The 22,202-nt window shown below is 49.1% G+C and overlaps 1 protein-coding gene across 1 annotated transcript in view; it reads right to left on the reverse strand.

Annotated features, from left to right (window-relative positions):
- Positions 1 to 20,497, reverse strand: part of B4GALNT3 (beta-1,4-N-acetyl-galactosaminyltransferase 3) — a 120,039-nt gene extending 99,542 nt beyond the window's left edge. Inside the window, exon 1 of the mRNA XM_026654340.2 lies at positions 20,252 to 20,497. Within this exon, the coding sequence (XP_026510125.1) occupies positions 20,252 to 20,393 (142 nt within the window). The 5' untranslated portion in view covers positions 20,394 to 20,497. The remainder of the gene's footprint in view (positions 1 to 20,251) is intronic.
- Between the last annotated feature and the right edge of the window lie 1,705 nt (positions 20,498 to 22,202).

A 22,202-nucleotide genomic window follows, 5' to 3' on the forward strand; every position in this document is an offset into this window, starting at 1 on the left:
AGGTAAATAAAACTGGCCCGGCCCGCCAGGGTGCTTACCCTGGCGAGCCGCGTGCCGAACGTTGCCAACCCCGGTCTAGCATAAAAGACAGCAACAATACAGCCTGCTCCAGAACTCCTACTGAAGCCCATATAAGGCTTCACATCTATACATATTAAAGCACTTCACAAGGATGAGTAAAGCAGCAGCAACAATTTTACAAACTAGGTTAACTGAGGCACAGACAGAACAAGTGACCATTTAGGCAGCTAAATATTAGCGGCAGTAAAATCTTTGGTAGCTGGTTATTGCGGGCCTGGGAGAGGGCGTGGATAGATACCCATTTTCCTAAGGCAACAAAACCCCAGCTCTGCCCATCAGTGAACCTCTCCTTAAATATGGGGAGATGCCTGCTCCAAAGAGCGATACCGAGACTGAAGGAAGAGTAGGTCTGAGAAGCAGGGTTTCCTAAGAAACCCTACGACTGCACCTGCACTGCCCCATCCTAGCTGGGACTCCCAAGTTTTTCCTCTGAGGCACCTCATATCCCTGAGTGTCACACTTCTGCTTCTCATCTCAGTGGGATTTTTGAAAAGCAAGGGACTCTGGGCTCTCTGCAGGGAGATTTAATACCATTCTCCTCTCTGACCCAGCCAAGCCTGGAAAGACAGACACAGCTCTTGGCGAGAAACGTCCTATCTAAATTTAGCCTCCAGCTCTCCACCCAGGCAGCTCAAATGCTTTGGAAGGCTGGGCAATGGTGAGGTAATGACCGGGAGATTCTTTCTTTAGGCAGCCCACATGGCCACATACTGCCAGCTAAATATAAACCTTGTGAACAGAAGAATTTGTGTTGGTACTGGATGAAGCAGCTCCCATTGAGCATCTCACAAGGAGGGAGAAAGACCAGTTTCAGCTTCCAGGGAACCTAGGGTGTCCAGATGTCCCAATTTTATTGGGACAGTCCCGATATTTGAGGCTTTGTTTTCTATGGGTGCCTATTAGCCCCTACTCCCTGTCCCGATTTTTCACACTCGCTCTCTGGTCATCTGAAGGGAACCAGGGTTTTGGACGCAGGGAGACATCACTAATACTCAGTCCCCATCAGAGCACAGGTCTGCCTTTGCTTATTGGACTTTCAGGCCTCTTTCACGAGCATATGTGGTCTAAATCTTTATAGAAAGATCAAGGCCCAATACCTTGGAATCCAGCACACAATTCAAAGCAAATTTAGTCACTGGAACATCATATAGCTCATAAGGCATGAGTGAGAACTGGCCTCATTCCCCATCCCTTTCCACAGTGCTACATCTGGCAGGAAAGGCACAGCTGATGAAAAGCTAAAGCATACAGCATTCTACCAGGATGCAGCTTTTCTTGCACCACTCCTGCCTCACAACTGCCTGAGTTTGCACATGCAACATAGTAGGATACTAATGCTACTGGTTTCAGAGTGGTAGCTGTGTTAGTCTTGTGGCAAAGTACCTTCTTCTCCTCAGCAGACTCAGTCCTTTTTGCCTTGGAGACACAGGCTTGGGCAAGGCAGATCCTTACCGGTAGCACAGGATCCAGCTATTCCTTTCCCCAGTCAGTCCCTTGTGCTAGTTTTCCTTCCTTTCTGAGGAGGGAGTACAGCCTTCCTTCCTGGAAGGGTTCAGTATCTTGCTGTACCTAGTCTACTGACAGGTTCGGTTCGGTTCGGTTCGGTTCGGTTCGGTTCGGTTCGGTTCGGTTCGGTTCGGTTCGGTTCGGTTCTCTCCTCCCCCACCCCTTTCATGCAGGGGAGGATTTAAAAAGGTCTCAAGCAGCTGGAGCCAGCTGAACCTAATTAGTTCCCTAGTAACCCCTTTTCCAGCTGAACCTTGTTTCCCCGTGGTTATCTCCCCTCAGTGGATTGGGAGAGGCCTTTTAACCCCCTGGGACTAATTACTACCCCCCGCCCCTTGTAGCTGTTTGTCCTGGGTTTACCACAGTCTGTATCAGCAAAAAGAATGAGGAATACTTGTGGCACCTTAGAGACTAACACATTTATTTGGGCATAAGCTTTCGTGGGCTAAAATCCACTTCATCGGATGCATGCAGTGGAAAATACAGTAGGAAGATATATATACACAGAGAACATGAAAAAAATGGGTGTTGCCATACCAACTCTAACAAGACTAATCAATTAAGGTGGGATATTATCAGCAGGAGAAAAAAACTTTTGTAGTGATAATCAGGATGGCCCATTTCCAACAGTTGACAAGAAGGTGTGAGTAACAGTAGGGGGAAAAATTAGCATGGGGAAATAGTTTTACTTTGTGTAATGACCCATCTACTCCCAGTCTTTATTCAAGCCTAATTTAATGGTGCCCAGTTTGCAAATTAATTCCAATTCAGCAGTTTCTCATTGGAGTCTGTTTTTGAAGACAGGCCAGTCCTCGCTTACAGACAGCCACCCAACCTGAAGCAAATACTCACCAGCAACCACACAACAAAAACACTAACCCAGGAACCCTAATTTGCTACTGTTACATGTGGTTCAATGCAAACTCCATACCCAGATAAACTCTCAAAAGACATTAGCATTCACCTGACACAGAAAGAAGGAATCAGGCTGCTGCAGCACCAGGGCACAGGTGCAATATGCCACTGAGTAATCACAGCCCAACCTAACTCACCAAGGCAGGAGGGAGTGGCCTGGGAACATGTACTGTGCAGAAGTCTTGGCATCTCTGCACATGCCAGTCATACACGTCATGGGTAAACAAATGGGGCTTTACAACAGTCCCTTTGTAATAATTCTATATAACATTTGTACGGCACCTTCACCTCAGAGGGATCCCCAAACCCTTTACAAATTATGGGCCTCATCCCAAGAATGCTAAGCACTTGCACCTCACATTGACTGCAGTGGGAGGCACAGACTCTCAGGATCAGACCCTGTATATACACAGGAATCATATCACAACTGAAATGAAGTGCAAGGGAAACAGCCAGGCAAACATATAACTTGCAGCATCCCACAGAGCAGTGGTGAGGAGGTATTTTGGCCACGACAGATAATCATAGGCAGTGTTAGTCCAACATCCCCCACATGGCCCTGCCAACATGCCTCATGACTGACCTGAAGGGATCATCTGCAGGAACAAGAGAGAAGATCAGTCTTGGTGGCCTTAGCTTCTCTGCTGAGTATGCCAATAAAGAAACCAATTATAATGGTGGTTCTTGTGATGTGGACAGACATCCATTAGGGTCTGGACTGAGATCCATCAACTCCACCCAGGCCATTAAGCCACCGACAGATGGTAATGACTTCTGCTCATTCCCATCCTCACCTGGAGTTAAATGGATGATGTAGAAGAGAAAGTCTCCATATCCCATTAGCAATATCCAGCGGCATCTAGTGCCTCCTTCCTCCTCCCTTTAGTTTATTAGATGGCAATCCATCCTGTGTTCTAGGGAACTAGAATCCTGGAAAAGTGTGTGTTTGAGGCTATATGGAAGAACATCTCCTAGGGCCTTCAAAAGCATAGGAACATCACAGGCAGACCTGGAAGTGAGGGCATTTTTCTGCTGCTAGCACCTTCCATGAGGCAATCATTTTGAAGGTGTTACCTTTTAGTTTGCTGTCTTTTCCCTTTGGCTTATAGTTTATACTCAATGCGTACAAGAAAAGTATGTGCAGCCACAAATCAGCGAGTCTCTGCCCATGAGCATTGCATCACCCTGGCTGCAAATAATCATGCACAATACTGCAAATGTATGTGTAATGTGTGTGCCCATGAACCTCTGTATGTAAATCTACTCGGAAAGATCCCTCTGTGTTTCTGGGCACACTTGTTTCTTGGTGTGCTTGGGCACAGCAGCTAGTGAGAGAGGATGACACACTTGAACAAACCGGGGTTGGTTACAAGGAAGTAGCTTGCTGCTTCCCTTGTACACAAATGCACACACACCTGCCACTACTACGTCCAGATTCTGAGCAATTCACAGTGCTACATCATACCCTGGAGGCAGAAGAGCCCACCCCCAGGAAAGAGAAAAGGGCCTGCTCTGGGAAGGCATGGAGGGAAGGGAGCCAGGAGTTGCATGCTGGGAGAAGGAAAGAAGGTCCTGCCAAAAGAGGCCCAGGGCCCTTTAAAAGGGGTATTATTAGCTCATTTGTCTGGTTTCTTCTGAGCCCTCCTCATTTTCCACCTCAGACACTAGGACTATGCACTATTGTGTTAGGAGAGCTGCTGCACTAGACTCTGGAAACCAGACAGAACCATTTGTTGCTCAGTCCGTCACAAACAAGACAGAAAGACAGTACACTCCCAGCATCATTTATACATAAAGGCCTTGTCTACACTACGAGGTTAGGTCGAATTTAGCAGCGTTAAATCGAATTAAGCCTGGACACGTCCACACGACGAAGCCCTTTTTTTCGACTTAAAGGACCCTTTAAACCGGTTTCTTTACTCCACCTCCGGCGAGGGGATTAGCGCTGAAATCGGCCTTTCCGGGTCGGATTTGGGGTAGTGTGGACAGAATTCGACGGTATTGGCCTCCGGGAGCTATCCCAGAGTGCTTCATTGTGACCGCTCTGGACAGCACTCTCAACTCAGATGCACTGACCAGGTAGACAGGAAAAGCCCCGCGAACTTTTGAGTTTCATTTCCTGTTTGCCCAGCGTGGAGAGCACAGGTGACCACGCAGAGCTCATCAGCACAGGTAACCATGATGGAGTCCCAGGATCGCAAAAGAGCTCCAGCATGGACCGAACGGGAGGTACGGGATCTGCTTGCCATATGGGGAGACGAATCAGTGCTAGCTGAACTCCGTTGCAGTAAACGAAATGGCAAAATATTAGAAAAAGTCTCAAAAGCCATGAAGGACAGAGGCCATAACAAGGATGCACAGCAGTGCTGCGTGAAAATTAAGGAGCTAAGGCAAGCCTACCACAAAGCCAGAGAGGCAAACGGAAAGTCCGGGGCAGAGCCGCAGACATGCCGCTTCTACGCGGAGCTGCATGCCATGCTAGGGGGTGCAGCCACCACTACCCCAACCGTGTGCTATGACTCCATCAATGGAGAAGCACGCAACAGGGAAGCGGGTTTGGGGTACAAGGAAGATGTTGATGAAGACAATGAAGCTCACAGCAAGGAAGCAGAGAAACTGGTTTCCCCAACAGCCAGGATCTGTTTATCACCCTGGACCTGGAACCAGTAACCCCCGAACTCACCCAAGGCGTGCTCCCAGACCCTGAGGGCGCACAAGGGACCTCTGGTGAGTGTACCTTTGTAAATATTACACATGGTTTAAAAGCAAGCGTGTTTAATGATTAATTTGCCTTGGCAATCACGGCCAGTACAGCTACTGGAAAAGTCTGTTAACGTGTATGGGGATGGAGCGGAAATCCTCCAGGGACATCTCCAGAAAGCTCTCCTTCATGTACTCCCAAAGCTTTTGCAAAAGGTTTCTGGGGAGGGCTGCCTTATCCCGTCCGCCATGGTAGGACACTTTACCACGCCAGGCCAGTAGCACATAGTCTGGAATCATTGCATAACAAAGCATGGCAGCGTATGGTCCCGGTGTTTGCTGGCATGCAGACAACATCCATTCCTTATCTCTCTTTGTTATCCTCAGGAGAGTGATATCATTCACGGTCACCTGGTTGAAATGGGGTGATTTTATTAAGGGGACATTCAGAGGTGCCCGTTCCTGCTCGGCTGAAGAGAAATGTTCCCCGCTGTTAGCCACACGGTGGGGGAGGAGGGGTGAAGTGATCATCCCAGAGAATTGGGTGTAGGGGCAGGGAGGGGGGTTAGTTGGGTTTGTGCTGCATGTTAACCCAGAAACCGCAGCCCCTCCTTTTACATTGCAAACCCATTTTAAATGGCCAACCCAACGGGTGCTTGGTATGGGAAATGAGGGCGCTGCTGTTTGAAACCATTCCCACATGTTATGAAGGTTAAAAAAGCCAAAAGACTGGCTTACCATGGCTGCCTGCAAGCCGAATTCTGTTGCCTGGCACTGCGTGAGTGATCTCTCACACCAAACCGGCAGGCCCTCAAAATAAGAGGAAAAATGCGACCTTGTAATGAAAGCACATGTGCTGTGTAATGTGAACAGCAAAATTTAACGTGAAAGAGTGTACCCATTGTTCTCTAAAATGTGTCTTTTTTAACCACCTCTCCCTTCTCCTCCACCAGCTGCAAATGTTTCTCCTTCGCAGAGGCTAGTGTAGATTAGAAGGAGAAAAACGGCAGACTCGGGATGATATGTTCTCGGAGCTCCAGATGTCCTCCCACGCTGACAGAGCACAGCAGAATGCGTGGAGGCAGTCAATGTCAGAGTGCAAAAAAGCACAAAATGAATGAGAGGAGAGGTGGCGGGCTGAATCGCGGGCTGAAGAGAGCAAGTGGCGGGCTGAAGAGGATAGGTGGCGTCAGCTTGCTGACAGAAGGCAAGAGTCGATGCTCCGGCTGCTGGAGCATCAAACTGATATGCTCCAGCGTATGGTTGAGCTGCAGGAAAGGCAGCAGGAGCAGAGACCGCCGCTACAACCCCTGTGTAACCAACAGCCCTCCTCCCCAAGTTCCATAGCCTCCTCACCCAGACGCCCAAGAACGCGGTGGGGGGGCCTCCGGCCACCCAGCCACTCCACCCCAGATGATTGCCCAAGCATCAGAAGGCTGGCCTTCAATAAGAGTTAAAGTTTTAAAGTTTTAAACTGCAGTGTGTCCTTGTCCTTCCCTCCTTCCCCCCCACCAGGCGCTTCCCTCCTCCCCTACCCCTCCTGGGCTACCTTGGCAGTTATCCCCCTAGTTGTGTGATGAATTAATAAAGAATGCATGAATGTGAAGTAACAATGACTTTATTGCCTCTGCAAGCAGTGCTCGAAGGGGGGAGGGGAGGGTGGTTAGCTTACAGGGAAGTAGAGTGAACCGGGGGGCGGGGGGGGGGTTCATCAAGGAGAAACAAACAGAAGTTTCACACTGTAGCCTGGCCAGTCACAAAACTGGTTTTCAAAGCTTCTCTGATGCGCACCGCACCCTGCTGTACTCTTCTAACCACCCTGGTCTCTGGCTGCACGTAAACAGTGGCCAGGCGATTTGCCTCAACCTCCCACCCCGCCATAAAGATCTCCCCCTTACTTTCACAGAGATTGTGGCGCACACAGCAAGCAGCCATAACAATGGGAATATTGGTTTGGCTGAGGTCTGTGCGAGTCAGTAACGTGCGCCAGCGACGCTTTAAACGTCCAAAGGCACATTCTACCACCATTCTGCACTTGCTCAGCCTATAGTTGAAAAGGTCCTGACTACTGTCCAGGCTGCCTGTGTACGGCTTCATGAGCCATGGCATTAAGGGGTAGGCTGGGTCCCCAAGGATAACTATAGGCATTTCAACATCCCCAACGGTTATTTTCTGGTCCGGGAAGAAAGTCCCTTCCTCCAGCTTTTGAAACAGACCAGAGTTCCTGAAGACGCGAGCATCATGTACCTTTCCCGGCCATCCCACGCTGATGTTAGTGAAACGTTCCTTGTGATCCACCAGGGCTTGCAGCAGCATTGAAAAGTACCCTTTTCAGTTTATGTACTCGGTGGCTTGGTGCTCCAGTGACAAGATAGGGATATGGGTTCCATCTATCGCCCCACCACAGTTAGGGAATCCCATTGCAGCAAAGCCATCCGCTATGACCTGCACGTTTCCCAGAGTCACTACCCTTGATATCAGCAGGTCTTTGATTGCGTTGGTTACTTGGATCAGAGCAGCCCCCACAGTAGATTTGCCCACTCCAAATTGATTCCCGACTGGCCGGTAGCTGTCTGGCGTTGCAAGCTTCCACAGGGCTATCGCCACTCGCTTCTCAACTGTGAGGGCTGCTCTCATCCTGGTATTCTGGCGCTTCAGGGCAGGGGAAAGCAAGTCACAAAGTTCCATGAAAGTGCCCTTACGCATGCAAAAGTTTCGCAGCCACTGGGAATCGTCCCACACCTGCAACACGATGCGGTCCCACCAGTCTGTGCTTGTTTCCCGGGCCCAGAATTGGCGTTCCACGGCATGAACCTGCCCCAGTAACACCATGATTTGCACATTGCTGGGGCCTGTACTTTGGGAGAGGTCTATGTCCATGTCAAATTCTTCATCACTCTCGTCGCCCCGCTGCAATCGCCTCCTCGCCTGGTTTTGCTTTGGCATGTTCTGGCTCTGCATATACTCCAGGACAATGCGCATGGTGTTCATAGTGCTCATAATTGCCGCGGTTATCTGAGCCGGCTCCATGATCCCAGTGCTATGGCGTCTGGGCTGAAAAAAGGCGCGAACCTATTGTCTGACGGAGAGAGGAAGGGAAGGGCGAGTGACGACATGGCTTACAGGGAATTAAAATAAACAAAGGTGGCTGTGCATCAGGGAGAAACGCAAACAACTGTCACACAGAATGGCCCCCCCAAAGATTGAACTCAAAACCCTGGGTTTAGCAGGCCGTTGATTTCACGGCGGGAAGGGGAAGCAAATGAATACAGAACAAATCTGGTCCATTTACTGTTTGGATCCACTCCATCTATCTTTTACATCTTAGGCTGGCAGCAGACGGTGCAGCATGACTGATAGCCATCGGCAACTTCTGGGTGCTTGGCAGAAGATGCTGCATTACGATTGCTAGCCATCATCATCAAGATGGTTCAATAGAACTGCCGGCAGGACTGAGTCTCCAGGAGACAAAACATGTCTGCCCAGGCGCCTCTGACCGAACTCACTGAGGAGTACGACGACGACGGATACCAGTTGTAATACAGCATCTGCTGCCAAAAGGCAAGGAGCTGCTGCTGTATAGCAATGCAGTCCCACGTCTGCCAGCACCCAGATAGCCAATGACGGCTACCAGTCATACTGCACCATCTACTGCCAAAAGGCAATTAGCTGCTGTTGTGTAGCAATGCAGTACCACGTCTGCCGGCACCCAGATGACATATGGTGACGGTGAGCTGAGCGGGCTCCATGCTTGCTGTGGTATGTCGTCTGCACAGGTAAACCAGGAAAAAAGGCGTGAAACGATTGTCTGCCGTTGCTTTCACGGGGGGGGGGGCCTGACGACATGTACCCAGAATCCCCAGCAACACTATTTTTGCCCCATCAGGCATTGGGATCTCAACCCAGAATTCCAATGGGCGGCGGAGACTGCGGGAACTGTGAGATAGCTACCCACAGTGCAACGCTCCGGAAGTCGACGCTAGCCTCGGTACTGTGGACGCAGTCCGCCGACTTAATGCACTCAGAGCATTTTGTGTGGGGACACACACATTCGACCTTATAAAAATGATTTCTAAACAACCGACTTCTACAAATTCAACCTAATTTCGTAGTGTAGACATACCCAAAGACAGGGCCGGCTCCAGGCACCAGCGCAACAAGCAGGTGCTTGGGGCGACCAACGGAAAGGGGCGGCACGTCCGGCTCTTTGGCGGCAATTTGGCGGCAGGTCCCTCAGTCTCTCTTGGAGGGAAGGACCTGCCGCCGAATTGCCGCCGAAGAATGAAGCAGCGGGGTAGAGCTGCCGCCAAAGTGCCACTGATTGCGGCTTTTTTCCCCCCCACCGCTTGGGACAGCAAAAACACTGGAGCCGGCCCTGCATAAAGAAATGAGGAGGAACAGAGAAGGGTGGGAGGGACAGGTTTAGGAACGGCCTCTGGTTACCTTGTTCCAATCAGTGACACCCTCCAAGCAATCTAATCCAATCCTCCACACAGAGGTCTTGATTACTCAATGTGTCATTCACACCTGCAAGAAGGAAATTCAACGCTTGTTGGGACTGTTTGTATTTTTTATGTATTCTACATATCACACAGACTATGCTGAGAGACTGTGTCACACACTCTCAAAGAAACTGTGAAACCACCTGATCAGCATCCTATACAGCAAACAGGGAAAGATTAAGAATGAGCTCTCAAAACTGGATACTCTCATAAGAAACCAACCTTCCACACAAACTTCCTCATGGATAGACCTTACAAAAACTAGACAAGCCATTTACAAGACAAACTTTGCCTCTCTACAAAGGAAAAAGGACACTAAACTATCTAAACTGCTACATGCCACAAGGAGCCACAACAGTAGTTCCCTTAACCCACCCAGCAATATTGTTAATCTTTCCAGCTATACTCTTAGCCCAGCAGAAGAGTCTGTCCTATCTCGGGGCCTCTCCTTTTGTCCCTCTAGACCCACGAACATGATACAGTTCTGCAGTGACCTAGAATCCTACTTTCGACGTCTCTGACTCAAAGAATATTTCCAACATACCTCTGAACAGCATACTAACCCACAGAATCCCCCCTACCAGCACTACAAAAAAAAGGATTCTGCGTGGACTCCTCCGGACGGTCGAAACAACAGACTGGATTTCTACATAGATTGCTTCCGTCAACGTGCAAAGGCTGAAATTGTGGAAAAGCAACATCACTTGCCCCATAACCTCAGCCATACTGAACACAATGCCATCTACAGCCTCAGAAACAACCCTGACATCATTATCAAAAAGGTTGACAAAGGAGGTGCTGTCGTCATCATGAATAAATTGGAATATGACCAAGAGGCTGCTAGACAGCTCTCTAACACCACATTCTACAGGCCATTATCCTCTGATCCCACTGAGGATTACCTAAAGAAACTACACCATCTGCTAAAAAAACTCCCTGACAAAGCACAGGAACAAATCTGTACAGACACATGCCTAGAACCCCGACCAGGGACATTCTATTTGCTACCCAAGATCCATAAACCTGGAAATCCTGGACGCCCCATCATCTCAGGCATTGGCACCCTAACATCAGGCTTGTCTGGTTATGTGGACTCTCTCCTCAGACCCTACGCTACCAGCACTCCTAGCTATCTTCGAGACACCACTGACTTCCTGAGGAAACTACAATCCATCGGTGATCTTCCAGAAAACACCATCCTGGCCACTATGGACGTAGAAGCCCTCTACACCAATATTCCACACAAAGATGGACTACAAGCTATCAGGAACAGTATCCCCGATAATGTCACAGCTAACCTGGTGGCTGAACTCTGTGACTTTGTCCTCACCCACAACTATTTCACATTTGGGGACAATATATACCTTCAAGTCAGCGGCACTGCTATGGGTACCCGCATGGCCCCACAGTATGCCAACATTTTTATGGCTGACTTAGAACAACGCTTCCTTAGCTCTCGTCCCCTAATGCCCCTACTCTACTTGCGCTACATTGATGACATCTTCATCATCTGGACCCATGGAAAAGAAGCCCTAGAGGAATTCCACCATGATTTCAATAATTTCCATTCCACCATCAACCTCAGCCTAGATCAATCCACACAAGCGGTCCATTTCCTGGACACTACTGTGCTAATAAGCGATGGTCATATAAATACCACCCTATACCGGAAACCTACTGACCGCTACACTTACCTACATGCCTCTAGCTTCCATCCAGGACACACCACACGATCCATTGTCTACAGCCAAGCTCTAAGATATAACCGCATTTGCTCCAATCCCTCAGATAGAGACAAGCACCTACAAGATCTCTATCAAGCATTCTTAAAAATACAATACCCACCTGCTGAAGTGAAAAAACAGATTGACAGAGCCAGACGAGTACCCAGAAGTCACCTCCTACAAGACAGGGCCAACAAAGAAAATAACAGAACACCACTAGCTGTCACCTTCAGCCCCCAACTAAAACCTCTCCAGCGCATCATCAGAGATCTACAACCTATCCTGAAAGATGATCCTTTACTCTCACAGATCTTGGGAGACAGACCTGTCCTCGCTTACAGACAACCCCGCAACCTAAAGCAAATACTCACCAGCAACCACACATCACTGAACAAAAACACTGACCCAGGAACCTATCCTTGTAACAAAGCCCGATGCCAACTCTGTCCACATATCTATTCAAGTGACATCATCATAGGGCCTAATCACATCAGCCATACCATCAGGGGCTCGTTCACCTGCACATCTACCAATGTGATATATGCCATCATGTGCCAGCAATGCCCCTCTGCCATGTACATTGGCCAAACCGGACAGTCTCTACGCAAAAGAATTAATGGACACAAATCTGACATCAGGAATCATAATACTCAAAAACCAGTGGGAGAACACTTTAACCTGTCTGGCCATTCTATGACAGACCTGCGGGTGGCTATCTTAAAACAGAAAAACTTCAAAAACAGACTCCAACGAGAGACTGCTGAGCTGGAATTGATATGCAAACTAGACACAATCAACAAAGGATTAAATAAAGACTGGGAATGGCTGAGCCATTACAAACATTGAATCTATCTCCCCTTGTAAGTATTTTCACACTTGCTTCTTATCAAACTGTCTGTACTGAGCCATCTTGATTATCACTTCAAAAGTTTTTTTTCTCTTACTTAATTGGCCTCTCAGAGTTGGTAAGACAACTCCCACCTGTTCATGCTCTCTGTATGTGTGTGTATATATATCTCCTCAATATATGTTTCACTCTATATGCATCCGAAGAAGTGGGTTGTAGCCCACGAAAGCTTATGCTCTAATAAATTTGTTAGTCTCTAAGGTGCCACAAGTACTCCTGTTCTTTTTGCGGATACAGACTAACACGGCTGCTACTCTGAAACCTTTGTATTTTTTATAGCTTCATGAGACACCTCTGCCTCTGCTGCAGAATGTATCACAGTCTATGCAAGAACAGCTGATATTTTCAAAATCCCTAACCTCTGAATTTCATGGGGTTCAAGGATTGCTTTTCACTTTGTTCACGCTCTCTTATGTGTTAACGTACGGGAGAGCACCGGGGAGTGCAGCTCTCATTCCTCTTCTAAAAGCAGAGGAAAAGCTCCCCTGATGCTCCTGGCTTGGACTCTGCTCCCTTGACATTTCCCCTCCACCTTAGACGGTGACATGAAGGTTCGCCAGGCAAGGGAATGTGAAATGAAAGCAGCAGGAGCTGGTGCCTGACTGGGCAGTTCCTACAGTTTCCAGGCTTTCCACCAGGGGATGGTACAGAAACAGCATCTGATGGGACAAGATGTGGTGGCCCAGCCAGAAGCCCTCTATCCACCTCCGTGCTATGAAGTCAGTGGTGTTGTGTGGGAGCATAATTCAGAGCAGATAATTTGGCTTCCAGTGTTCTATTGAGGGAGGGCTTCAATTTCCAGAACGGTCAGTTCAGCACCTTTCCCGAACAATACATTCCATTCAGTAAAAACAAAGCTACTCCATCTCCAGCCCTCAAGCTGGAGGAGGCACCTGACTGCAAAGCTTTTCCACTAACAGCCCCACACCAAAGAGTTTAGCTCCTGTCAATGGTGGGGGGTAAACAAACTGTCTATGACTCCTCAGATTACTTCCCAGAGGGTTAATTTACTGCCTGCGGCAGCTCGTTTCAAATGATGACAGACGTACCCTGGGTGAGAAGAGCTGCCCATCACTGACCCACTGCTTTGCTTTCCCTATGTTGTTTGCAGCTCATGCCAGTTTCCTTGTTTTTCCTCACTTGAGTGTCAACATGTTCATTTAACGATCCTAAAAATCCCAATCAGACAAACAAGTTCTTTTACTACTGCCAATGAGATGTCACATTCCTATCAGTCAGACTTGCAGGCAATAAGCAATAGCTTGGAAAATGAAATGTGATCAGAAACTAACATCTTAATTGAACTGAAATCTGGGGTGTGTGCAGTGATTGCTGATTTGAGCATGTCTCTCAAAGCAGTGGACTCAGTCCTTCAAGGATGATGGTCCATGCTCTAATTTGCTACTTTGATGCATTCCCTTCTGTAGCAGGGTGGCCACCCTGCTCCTGCCCGGAGGGGTTAAAACAGCCCTGGAGAGGGCTACAGTTGGGAAAAGAAAGGCTGATTGGGGGAAGCAGCCACAGCTGGGGTCACGTCCCAATCAGGCCAAGGCTGGCCCTATAAGAGGGCTGAGGGCCAGAGACTGGGACAGACACTCTCTCTAGCTTCATTGAGAGAGAAGGACCTGGCTGCCTGGGAAGCTGAGAAGGGTCTCTAGGGTGGGGCAGTGCTGGGGAGCTCCTGCCTAGCAAAGCTGCAGGCCAAGCTAAGGGCCCACAAAAGGGTACTAGGGCTGCAGAGGGGCAGCCCAGATATAGGCAGAGGCAGCTGGTCCACCCCCCCTTGCCAATGATGAGTGGTTTATACACTGCAGTCTGCCCCAGCGAGCGGGGTCTAGATGATGACTGGCAGTAGCCACTGAGGCAAGGGGAGGATAGAGGGTTGGGGGCTCCCCTGGGTGGGGAGACCCAGAGACTGTGGGGGTACTGCAGAGGGCAGAACCCTGAGAGAAAGGGCACCGGGGTCGGGGAGGGACATGGGGGCAGTGATACCAGACACCTCTGTATTCTTGGGAAATCAGGGTGCAGTATCCAGCCTGACTCATGAAAGACACTCCCCCCCACCCACCAGCCTCTGCTTAAACCAAAACCCATCAGAGGAAAAAACTTGCAGAGAGCAGTGAAGGGCGTTGGGAGACACACTTAGACCGCTACTGACAAGGGTGACAAGATTAAGACATCCCCATTAGCATACAGAATGGAGAGCAGAGACAACTCCCCTAGCCTCATCTGCATGAAAGATGGGACAGGAAGACATCTCAATTTACATACAGAATGGAGAAAAGAGAACCACACTGAACTCTGGGACCAGAAAAAGCAGGGAAGCACTGCATCATGGGACTCTCTGCTCCAGATGCTAATGAACCTATGTCTGCACACACCCAGCTCAGCAATTATCAGACCAATTCTAGTAATGAATCCTTAATTGATATCCAAATACTGAAGCAGCCTAGTTGCATTGTGAGCTCCCTGGAAGAAAACACCACCCATAGCCAAGAGTGATCAGCTTCTATTGGCTAGCCTAAAGAAAACCCTTGAGTTATCAGCTTACCTATAAACAAATCTAGTGTTCTCCCTTGAACAATTGTAATTTCTCTACAAAAATCCCTACTCACTCTCCAGTCAGGGTTCTGATGCTTAGATCCAAACTATGCATCAGTTCCACTGGAACTCCATCTTCTCCTGACTGATCGTGCTGGCGGCTCTGCCTGTCTCCAGCACTCAGGACCCTCAGCTACCACCATCATCTGGGAACCCTGACCAGTTCAAGCCTCATGGAGTGGGTGAGATCCCCCCTCTTTCTCTCTCTGTTTTCCTTTCTACCTTAGGTATTAACCTTTAATAATGTATGTTATGTTGGTTTAGGCTCTCCTTGTGTAGTTATCACTATTTATTATTCAATAAATAACTTTTATGGTTAACTTGGTCGCTTCTCTTTCTCTTGCTGAACTTTACTCTTTTGTGTTTTTAGCTTCCCCCATTCACTCTATAGCAACACTTTTACCTAAGCTAAAGATCCCTGCAGTGCCCAAAATACTGTGGGGTTTGCTCATCAAGTAGGTTACTGCCAGTACAATTGTGATGTGAGAGTGGGGATAGGGACGTGCTTAATCTGGGTAACAGCTTGAAAGTGCTGCTTGACCCAGTCCATGGAGCCCAGGGGCATATAAGGAGAGTCAGCTTGAAAGTGCTGCTTCATCCAGCCCAGTGAGTCCAGAGACATATAAGGGGTCAGCTTGACAGTGCTGATTGACCCGGTCTGCTCAGACTTGCTCTGTTAATGTATATGTGGGTGTGTGTTCATCCAGTTCTGGGGCTGGAGTAACCCAACCCTAGAGAACCTAGGTCCTGCAGGATAGCTCCATTGGGAGGGGACTTGCAGAAGGGAGAAGTAGAGCTCCATATGAAAACACAAGTGACACAAGCAGTACATTGATAGGATTACAGAATCCCCTTCCCCAGAAGAGTAACCCAAATAAATGAGCATACCCCAAAGTAATGGGCACATCTGGTAATGGGCACATCTGGTAACGGCAGGCGAGCCACTGGCCTGCAGAGGGTGCTCTGGGCTGGAAAGAGCTAATTCCCAGGACCACCAGCAGGAGGCGCCGTGCCAGTGAGTCATCACCCACCACATCTTCATTCACAGAAAGTCTCCCCACTCCACTAGAAAATAGCCCAAACCAACCACCTCAGTCCAAACATCTGATCCAGACTGCGTGTTCTGAATTGAAACTCTGTGACTCAAGCTCATATCTCAGGGCATGTCTACATTACGCGCTGGATTGACGGGCAGCGATCGATCCCGTGGGGTTCGATTTATCGTGTCTAGTCTAGACGTGATAAATCGACCGCCGATCGCTCTCTTGTTGACTCCGGTACTCCACCAGGGTGAGAGGCACAGGCGGAGTCAACAGGGGAGCGTCAGCCTTTGACTTACCGCAGTGAAGACACTGTGGTAAGTCGATCTAAGTACGTTATTCATGTAGCTGAAGTTGCGTAACTTAGATCAATTTCTCCCTCCCCCGCCCCCCAGTGTAGACCAGGCCTTAGTCTCCAACCCTTCTCTCTAAGTTTACACTCAAATGGACATTTGGAACCTGATCCTCAGCAGGTGTAAACCAATGTAGATTCACTGAAGTCAATGGACACTGATTTACACCAGCTGAGGATTGACCGTTGCAGTGTATATTTTTAGGACCTAATTCTCATCTCACTAAGACTCATTTACACTTGTTTAAGTCCATTGAGTTTGGCGGAGTTACTTATGTGAGAGGAGGATCAGGCCTTAGTTTCTATACTTCTACTTGTAGGGTCCATACCATTGTGAGGCCATTTGACAACTTCTCCCCTCACCCTACAAAAAATGTTGTGGGGAAACAAAGCTTGGAAGGAACTGGGATGACTTCAGCCTCGCTCTGCAAAATGGATTCTGATGGCTGGAGCAGCAGTGCAGCACTACGGCATGCTCATAACTTGAGCTCTGCTCTGTGAGTAGTGGAAATGGGGGATGGGAGTGTTTCTGGTGACTCCAGATCGGCCTGGGAGGTGAGCTCACTTCTTTGGAAAGTATTCCATGGTCATAAAGGAAGTATCAGCTGGGCTTCAACACATAGGCTATTCCATAAGCACCATCTAGAGACAGTTGAGAGAACTCAGTCACAAACCTAGGAATGGAAATGCTGATCTACAGTAGGCGCCCTTCCAACCCTAACAGTTCTAGGATTCTCTGCCACTGAAAGAGAGAGTCTAAGCTCTCTTGCCTGGAAAATTACTGAAAATGAATTGCCTGTGAGTTTTAAAACAAACAAACACGGAGGCTGTTGCATCAGAAAAGTTGCTAATATAAATGCTGACTGGTATCCTGTTGTGCCTTGCAGCAGGTCTTTCCACCTGGGAGACTGGGAAGGAAGGGGATCCAAAAACAAAAGAGAAGACTGAATAGCTCTGAAAACCTCCCTTCTCCTTCAGCTCTCAGGGGTCTCAGAAAAGACCACCACAATGAAGTCAAAACCAAAGCTGCCTCTGCCCCAACAGGTGGAATGTTTACTGAGCTGAACTAGCCCAAGGGAAACAAACACTATTTGTTTTTCATTCCTACCTTTGATTTCTTTTCAAACAAAACAGGTTTTTGTAGGTAATGAGGTAGTAGGGAGAGTCACAGATGAACTTTTGTTACTGTTAAAAGAACAGGAGTACTTGTGGCACCTTAGAGACTAACAAATTTATTAGAGCATAAGCTTTCGTGGGCTACAACCCACTTCTTCGGATGCATATGCATATGTACTCCTGTTCTTTTTGCGGATACAGACTAACATGGCTGCTACTCTGAAACCTTTTGTTACTGTTGGCAGTTAGCATGGTCCTCCCCACCATGGCAGGAAAATAGGACTCTAGATTACTAAGGTGTGGAGGGAGACTGAGCTTTCCGAGCACTCCTTGTATATGCACATTTGCTCTGCCCCGCTGCACTGCAGCCTAGTGCCATCTATCTGTGTATTCATTCCAGCGTTTTAAAAGTAGTATCTGATCACCGGTCCACATAAAACCAAGAGCAAGGTCCCTAGCAGGCTTCATGGAGTCTACAGCAGGTCTCCCTTTTTAGGGACAAAACGCTGTTTGAAGTAACCTGTTTTGTGTTTTTTAGAGATGTTATTAGATTTCCTTATTTGGGGGGAGGCTGGTAGGGGTGACAGTGTTGTGAGTGCCTTTCTTAATATGAAAAGGCTTTCACCGAGCACAAGGACTTTTCCCATGTGCTAGTGCAATTCATACCTCCAGGAGCAGAGGAGGAAACAGAACACAAATCACAATAAGGTTTACTTGCTCATTGTCCTTGTCTCTTTACTTTCTTGCTCTTGCCGCTTGTGCCTTCCCACCAACTCCTCACTGCTAGTATGAAAGCTTTTTCTTTGGTGGCTCATGACATCTGAAACAACCTCTGCCTTATGACTCTCTTTTGAAATACCTCAGAATATCCCATTTTGAACTTTTTGTCCAGGTCTCATCATTCCACCATTCCTCTGTCATTTAGGAGTTTGCATTCAAGGGATACAGTTTTAGACACTTGATGGATAGATTGTATAGAAGATATTATACAAAGTAAAATTGTATTGCACTCTATTTCCATTTTCTGCAGCAAACCCCAATGAATGCCCCTAGTTGTAAAAGCTGTCCATAGCTGAAGGTCAGTTTAAATCAACAGGATTGATTACGGAGCTATCATAGCTAGGAGGATTAAACCTCTATCATTGTTAAAAGCAGCAGTTCAACAAAAAAAATATTATTTTACCCAAGAGAACAGAGTTGACATACAACAGGTGGGCCCAGTGTAAAGCCCAGCTCCTGCAATGAACTCTGTGAAGGTGGACACCTGTGCCGTCATGGAGCTCATTGTTGGCTCAGGTTTTGATTTTCAGAATTTAGGCCCCGATCCCCTTGTCTCTTAAAACTAAGAATCAAACGATTTAAGACGTGTGTGGGAAATGGGATGCTTAAAAGCATTAATAGTTAAATGGGCCAAAGTGGGGTTTGAAGAGAGACAGCTCAGATTTGGCCCAAAATGTAGATTTGTGTAAAACCCAAACAAGTAGGCCATCAAAATGTTCCTATAATTAAAAAAAAAATCCACGCATGGAAATAGTTGTTTTCAAATAAACACCTGCAATAGCAGCATTTCCCAAACTTTCGAAAGCTCAGTCCTCTTCAGACAAATGAAACCAATTGTACCTGCTTACAACCCAGCTGGGTTGTTAAGGGCCTCCCCAAAACGAGCAATGACTCAGATGTAAATCTTCAAAATATACTTCATCTCCATTTTAACAGGCTTTGATGAACAGTGACATAGTTAACATGACTGACATTTAAAGTACCATGGCATCTGAGTTAGCACCCACCAAAATGAAGGAACAGGACAACTCACACCACAGAGTTATTGTTCCAGGCTCTTTGCAAACTCAGGTAAACATAGCTGCATGGGTTACACTTTGAAAGTTTTGTTTGCATCAGAACAGCTAGAGGCTTACCGTTTTTAAAAATGAAAGCTAAGACTCTGGAGAGCATTGCAAAGCTTGTCTGCAACCAAGGCTAATCCTTTATGCATATGCCCCACTGTGGGAAACACCATTGGATTAGGAACCAATGCTTTTGCAGACTGGAGAACCTGAAAATAAAATTGACTAAAAACAAATGGGAAACCGACTTCTTTGATTTTCGTGGCCAAATGGGGAAGAAATGCAAATAGGAAAGAAATAACGATCAGAAAACAGTGACTGTAAAAGGGATCTTTACCATCCTCCAGTGTTCTAATCTGTGTTACCAATACAGTGAAGGGGATGTGTTTGTTAGAAGACATGATTAGTCTGATAGTGTCCTGCGTTTAGGATAAGTGGGAGGGTCCTCGCTCTGTTTGCAGATGTTCTCCAGAGGGCAGCAATACCGGCCGGAGGGAAGGAAGGCCCAGGTGGCAGGAAGCACATAGGATTCCCCATCCACGTCAAAAAGCAGACGAAAATGCTGCGCCCCGTCACCTTTCCCTCTCCCTCCACACACAGCACGCGTTTGCCCCACCTCCCCGCCCCAGCCTCCGGCGGGCAGAGTCCGAGCTAGGCAGGGAAGAGCGATTCCTCCTTTCTGTGGGCAGCGATACCACTCGCCGGCGCTGGGAGGTAGCAGCCCGCCCGTGCCCCCGTCCCGATGAGCGCAGGGCTCTGCCCCGCAGCTGGCAGCCGCGGCGCGGGGACCGCAGCTCCGCCCTCGTCCCTTTCCGCTGGACGAAGCTGTGCAGCGAGCTGCGGTGGGGCCACATGGCAGAGAGGGAGGAGGGGCAGGATCAGGGCTCCCCTCCTGGGCCGGGAAGGCTCCGCATCCCGGCAAGTCCCGCGGTCCCAGCCCTGCCCGCCCCCGGGGAGACTCACTGTGGTTCAGGGGGTGCCCGCTGGTCTCCGCCGACGCCACCACCTCCAGGTAGGCGGCCCAGAGCCCCACGATCAGCACCCCGAGGGCCAGCAGCAGCCAGAACCGCCTCCGCAGCACCTTCCCCAGCGGGCGGCTCCTCATCCCGCTGCTCAGGTCGCCCAGTGCCAGCCTCCCGAGGGGCTCCGGGACATGCTGTGCCCCGGGGGGGATCCCCGCCTCAGCCTTCACCTGCTCGCCCCACAATCTCTAGGCTCGGGCTCCCCTCGGGCTTCCCCCTCCCGGCTCTGCTCGCCCCCTGGCTCTTTCCTGCCCCTTCCCCTCTCAGGCGCTGGTGCCCGACTCCCACCCTGTCCCTCTCTGCAAGCGCGGCCGCTGAACCCGGCTTCCCAGTCTCCTCGCGCTCTGCAGCCCCAGGCACACCCCTCTCCAGGGGCGGGATCTCGAAGGGACTCCAGCCTCCTTCTCTTGTTACAGCGGCTCTTCTCCCCTGTCTCTCTCGCGCCGCGCTTGGCCCTGCTGGTGGCTCAGGCGGGGGAGCCCTGGGCTGGGCGTCAGCTGCCCCGCGCGAGCCACATTCGCCCTCCTGCCAGCCACCCCCGGCGGGCTTTCCCTGGAGCCTGGCAACCTGGGTGCGGAGGGAGAGGATCCCGCTATGTGTCCTGCGCTGAAGGGGGGAAAGGACAAGGGGCCTGTCCCAGTCACCGGAGAAGGCTATAAAAGCCTGGGGCTGGGGAATCCTCTCCCCGAGAAGGTTTTGGCTAATCCTTGCCCTTAGTGCAATCTGGTGCTTTCTCCGAGAGGGGGGAGGGAGAAGAGGATGTTCTTGGGGACAGCCAAGCCACAGAGGGGAATGTGCTCCCACAAGGCATTCTCTACTCCCCCTCCCATTTGCCCCCTCAGATCAGCAATGGGGGTTCCTTAGTGCATGCAGGGGGGCATCTCCCACTCTTTGGAGTCCTATGTGGCCTGATTTTTCAGAGGTCCTAACCACCCACACAGCTCCTGTTATTGAATTCAGGGAGCTACAGGTGCCCAGCACCTATGCAATTTTGCAAATCAGGCCAGTGCAGACTGCTCTTTACCCAGTATTGTTGATTGGCTGCAGTGGCACATTGAAGCCTCAGTTTTGCCTAGGGTGACCAGACAGCAAATATGAAAAATTGGGATGGGGGTGGGGGGTAATAGGAGCCTATATAAGAAAAAGCCCCCAAAATCGGGATTGTCCCTATAAAATCGGGACATCTGGTCACCCTAGTTTTGCCTACCCAATTTCAAATTTGACTTTTGGCCACTCTGTTCAAAAGGAAGAGTCTAGCTAAGATCCCAGGGTCCTGGCAGTTTATTTCATGGCTGGAATCCCCAGCACCAGCCACTTACCCATAAGGTGCTGTGGACAGTCTCATCTGGTCAGTGAAGCTCACTCAGGTGTGAGGATCTCTGAGAGAGCAGCTTTTGTCGACTATGGGGAACTTGTGACAGTCTGTACCCAGGGAACACCCTGCACCCCCATGTTCATCCTTATAATATGATTGTGTGGTATCCAGTGCAAAGTTTGTCATGTTGGGTGTCCTCGGAAGGCTCATGATGCACTGAGCATCGTTGTTATAGTAATGTTATAGGTTGTAATTTCTTGTATATAGTTATGAGGCTGAAAAATGTATCCTCGTGGCTTAAAACAAGCCCAGGCAAAACTCTCCAGGAGCAGAGGCCCAGGCAAAACTCTCCAAGAGCAGAGGGGCAGTTCACATCTCATCAGGGCATGAATGGGACAGACCCAGCCCAGCCTCACAGGAACAAAGGACGCTGATTGGCCTAGGCAGCAACAAAGGATCTGTTGGACTCTCGAGTGAGTCACCCCCCTTCCCTTGGTTGGATTGGGACTACGATGAGGTAATGCTCACCGGACATTGAAGTGCGGGGGGGGGGGACGACAAAACATGATAAAAGGGA

Source organism: Terrapene carolina, unplaced genomic scaffold (genome assembly GCF_002925995.2).
Source record: "Terrapene carolina triunguis isolate 2854851 unplaced genomic scaffold, T_m_triunguis-2.0 Scaffold190, whole genome shotgun sequence".
NCBI lineage: Eukaryota > Metazoa > Chordata > Testudines > Emydidae > Terrapene > Terrapene triunguis.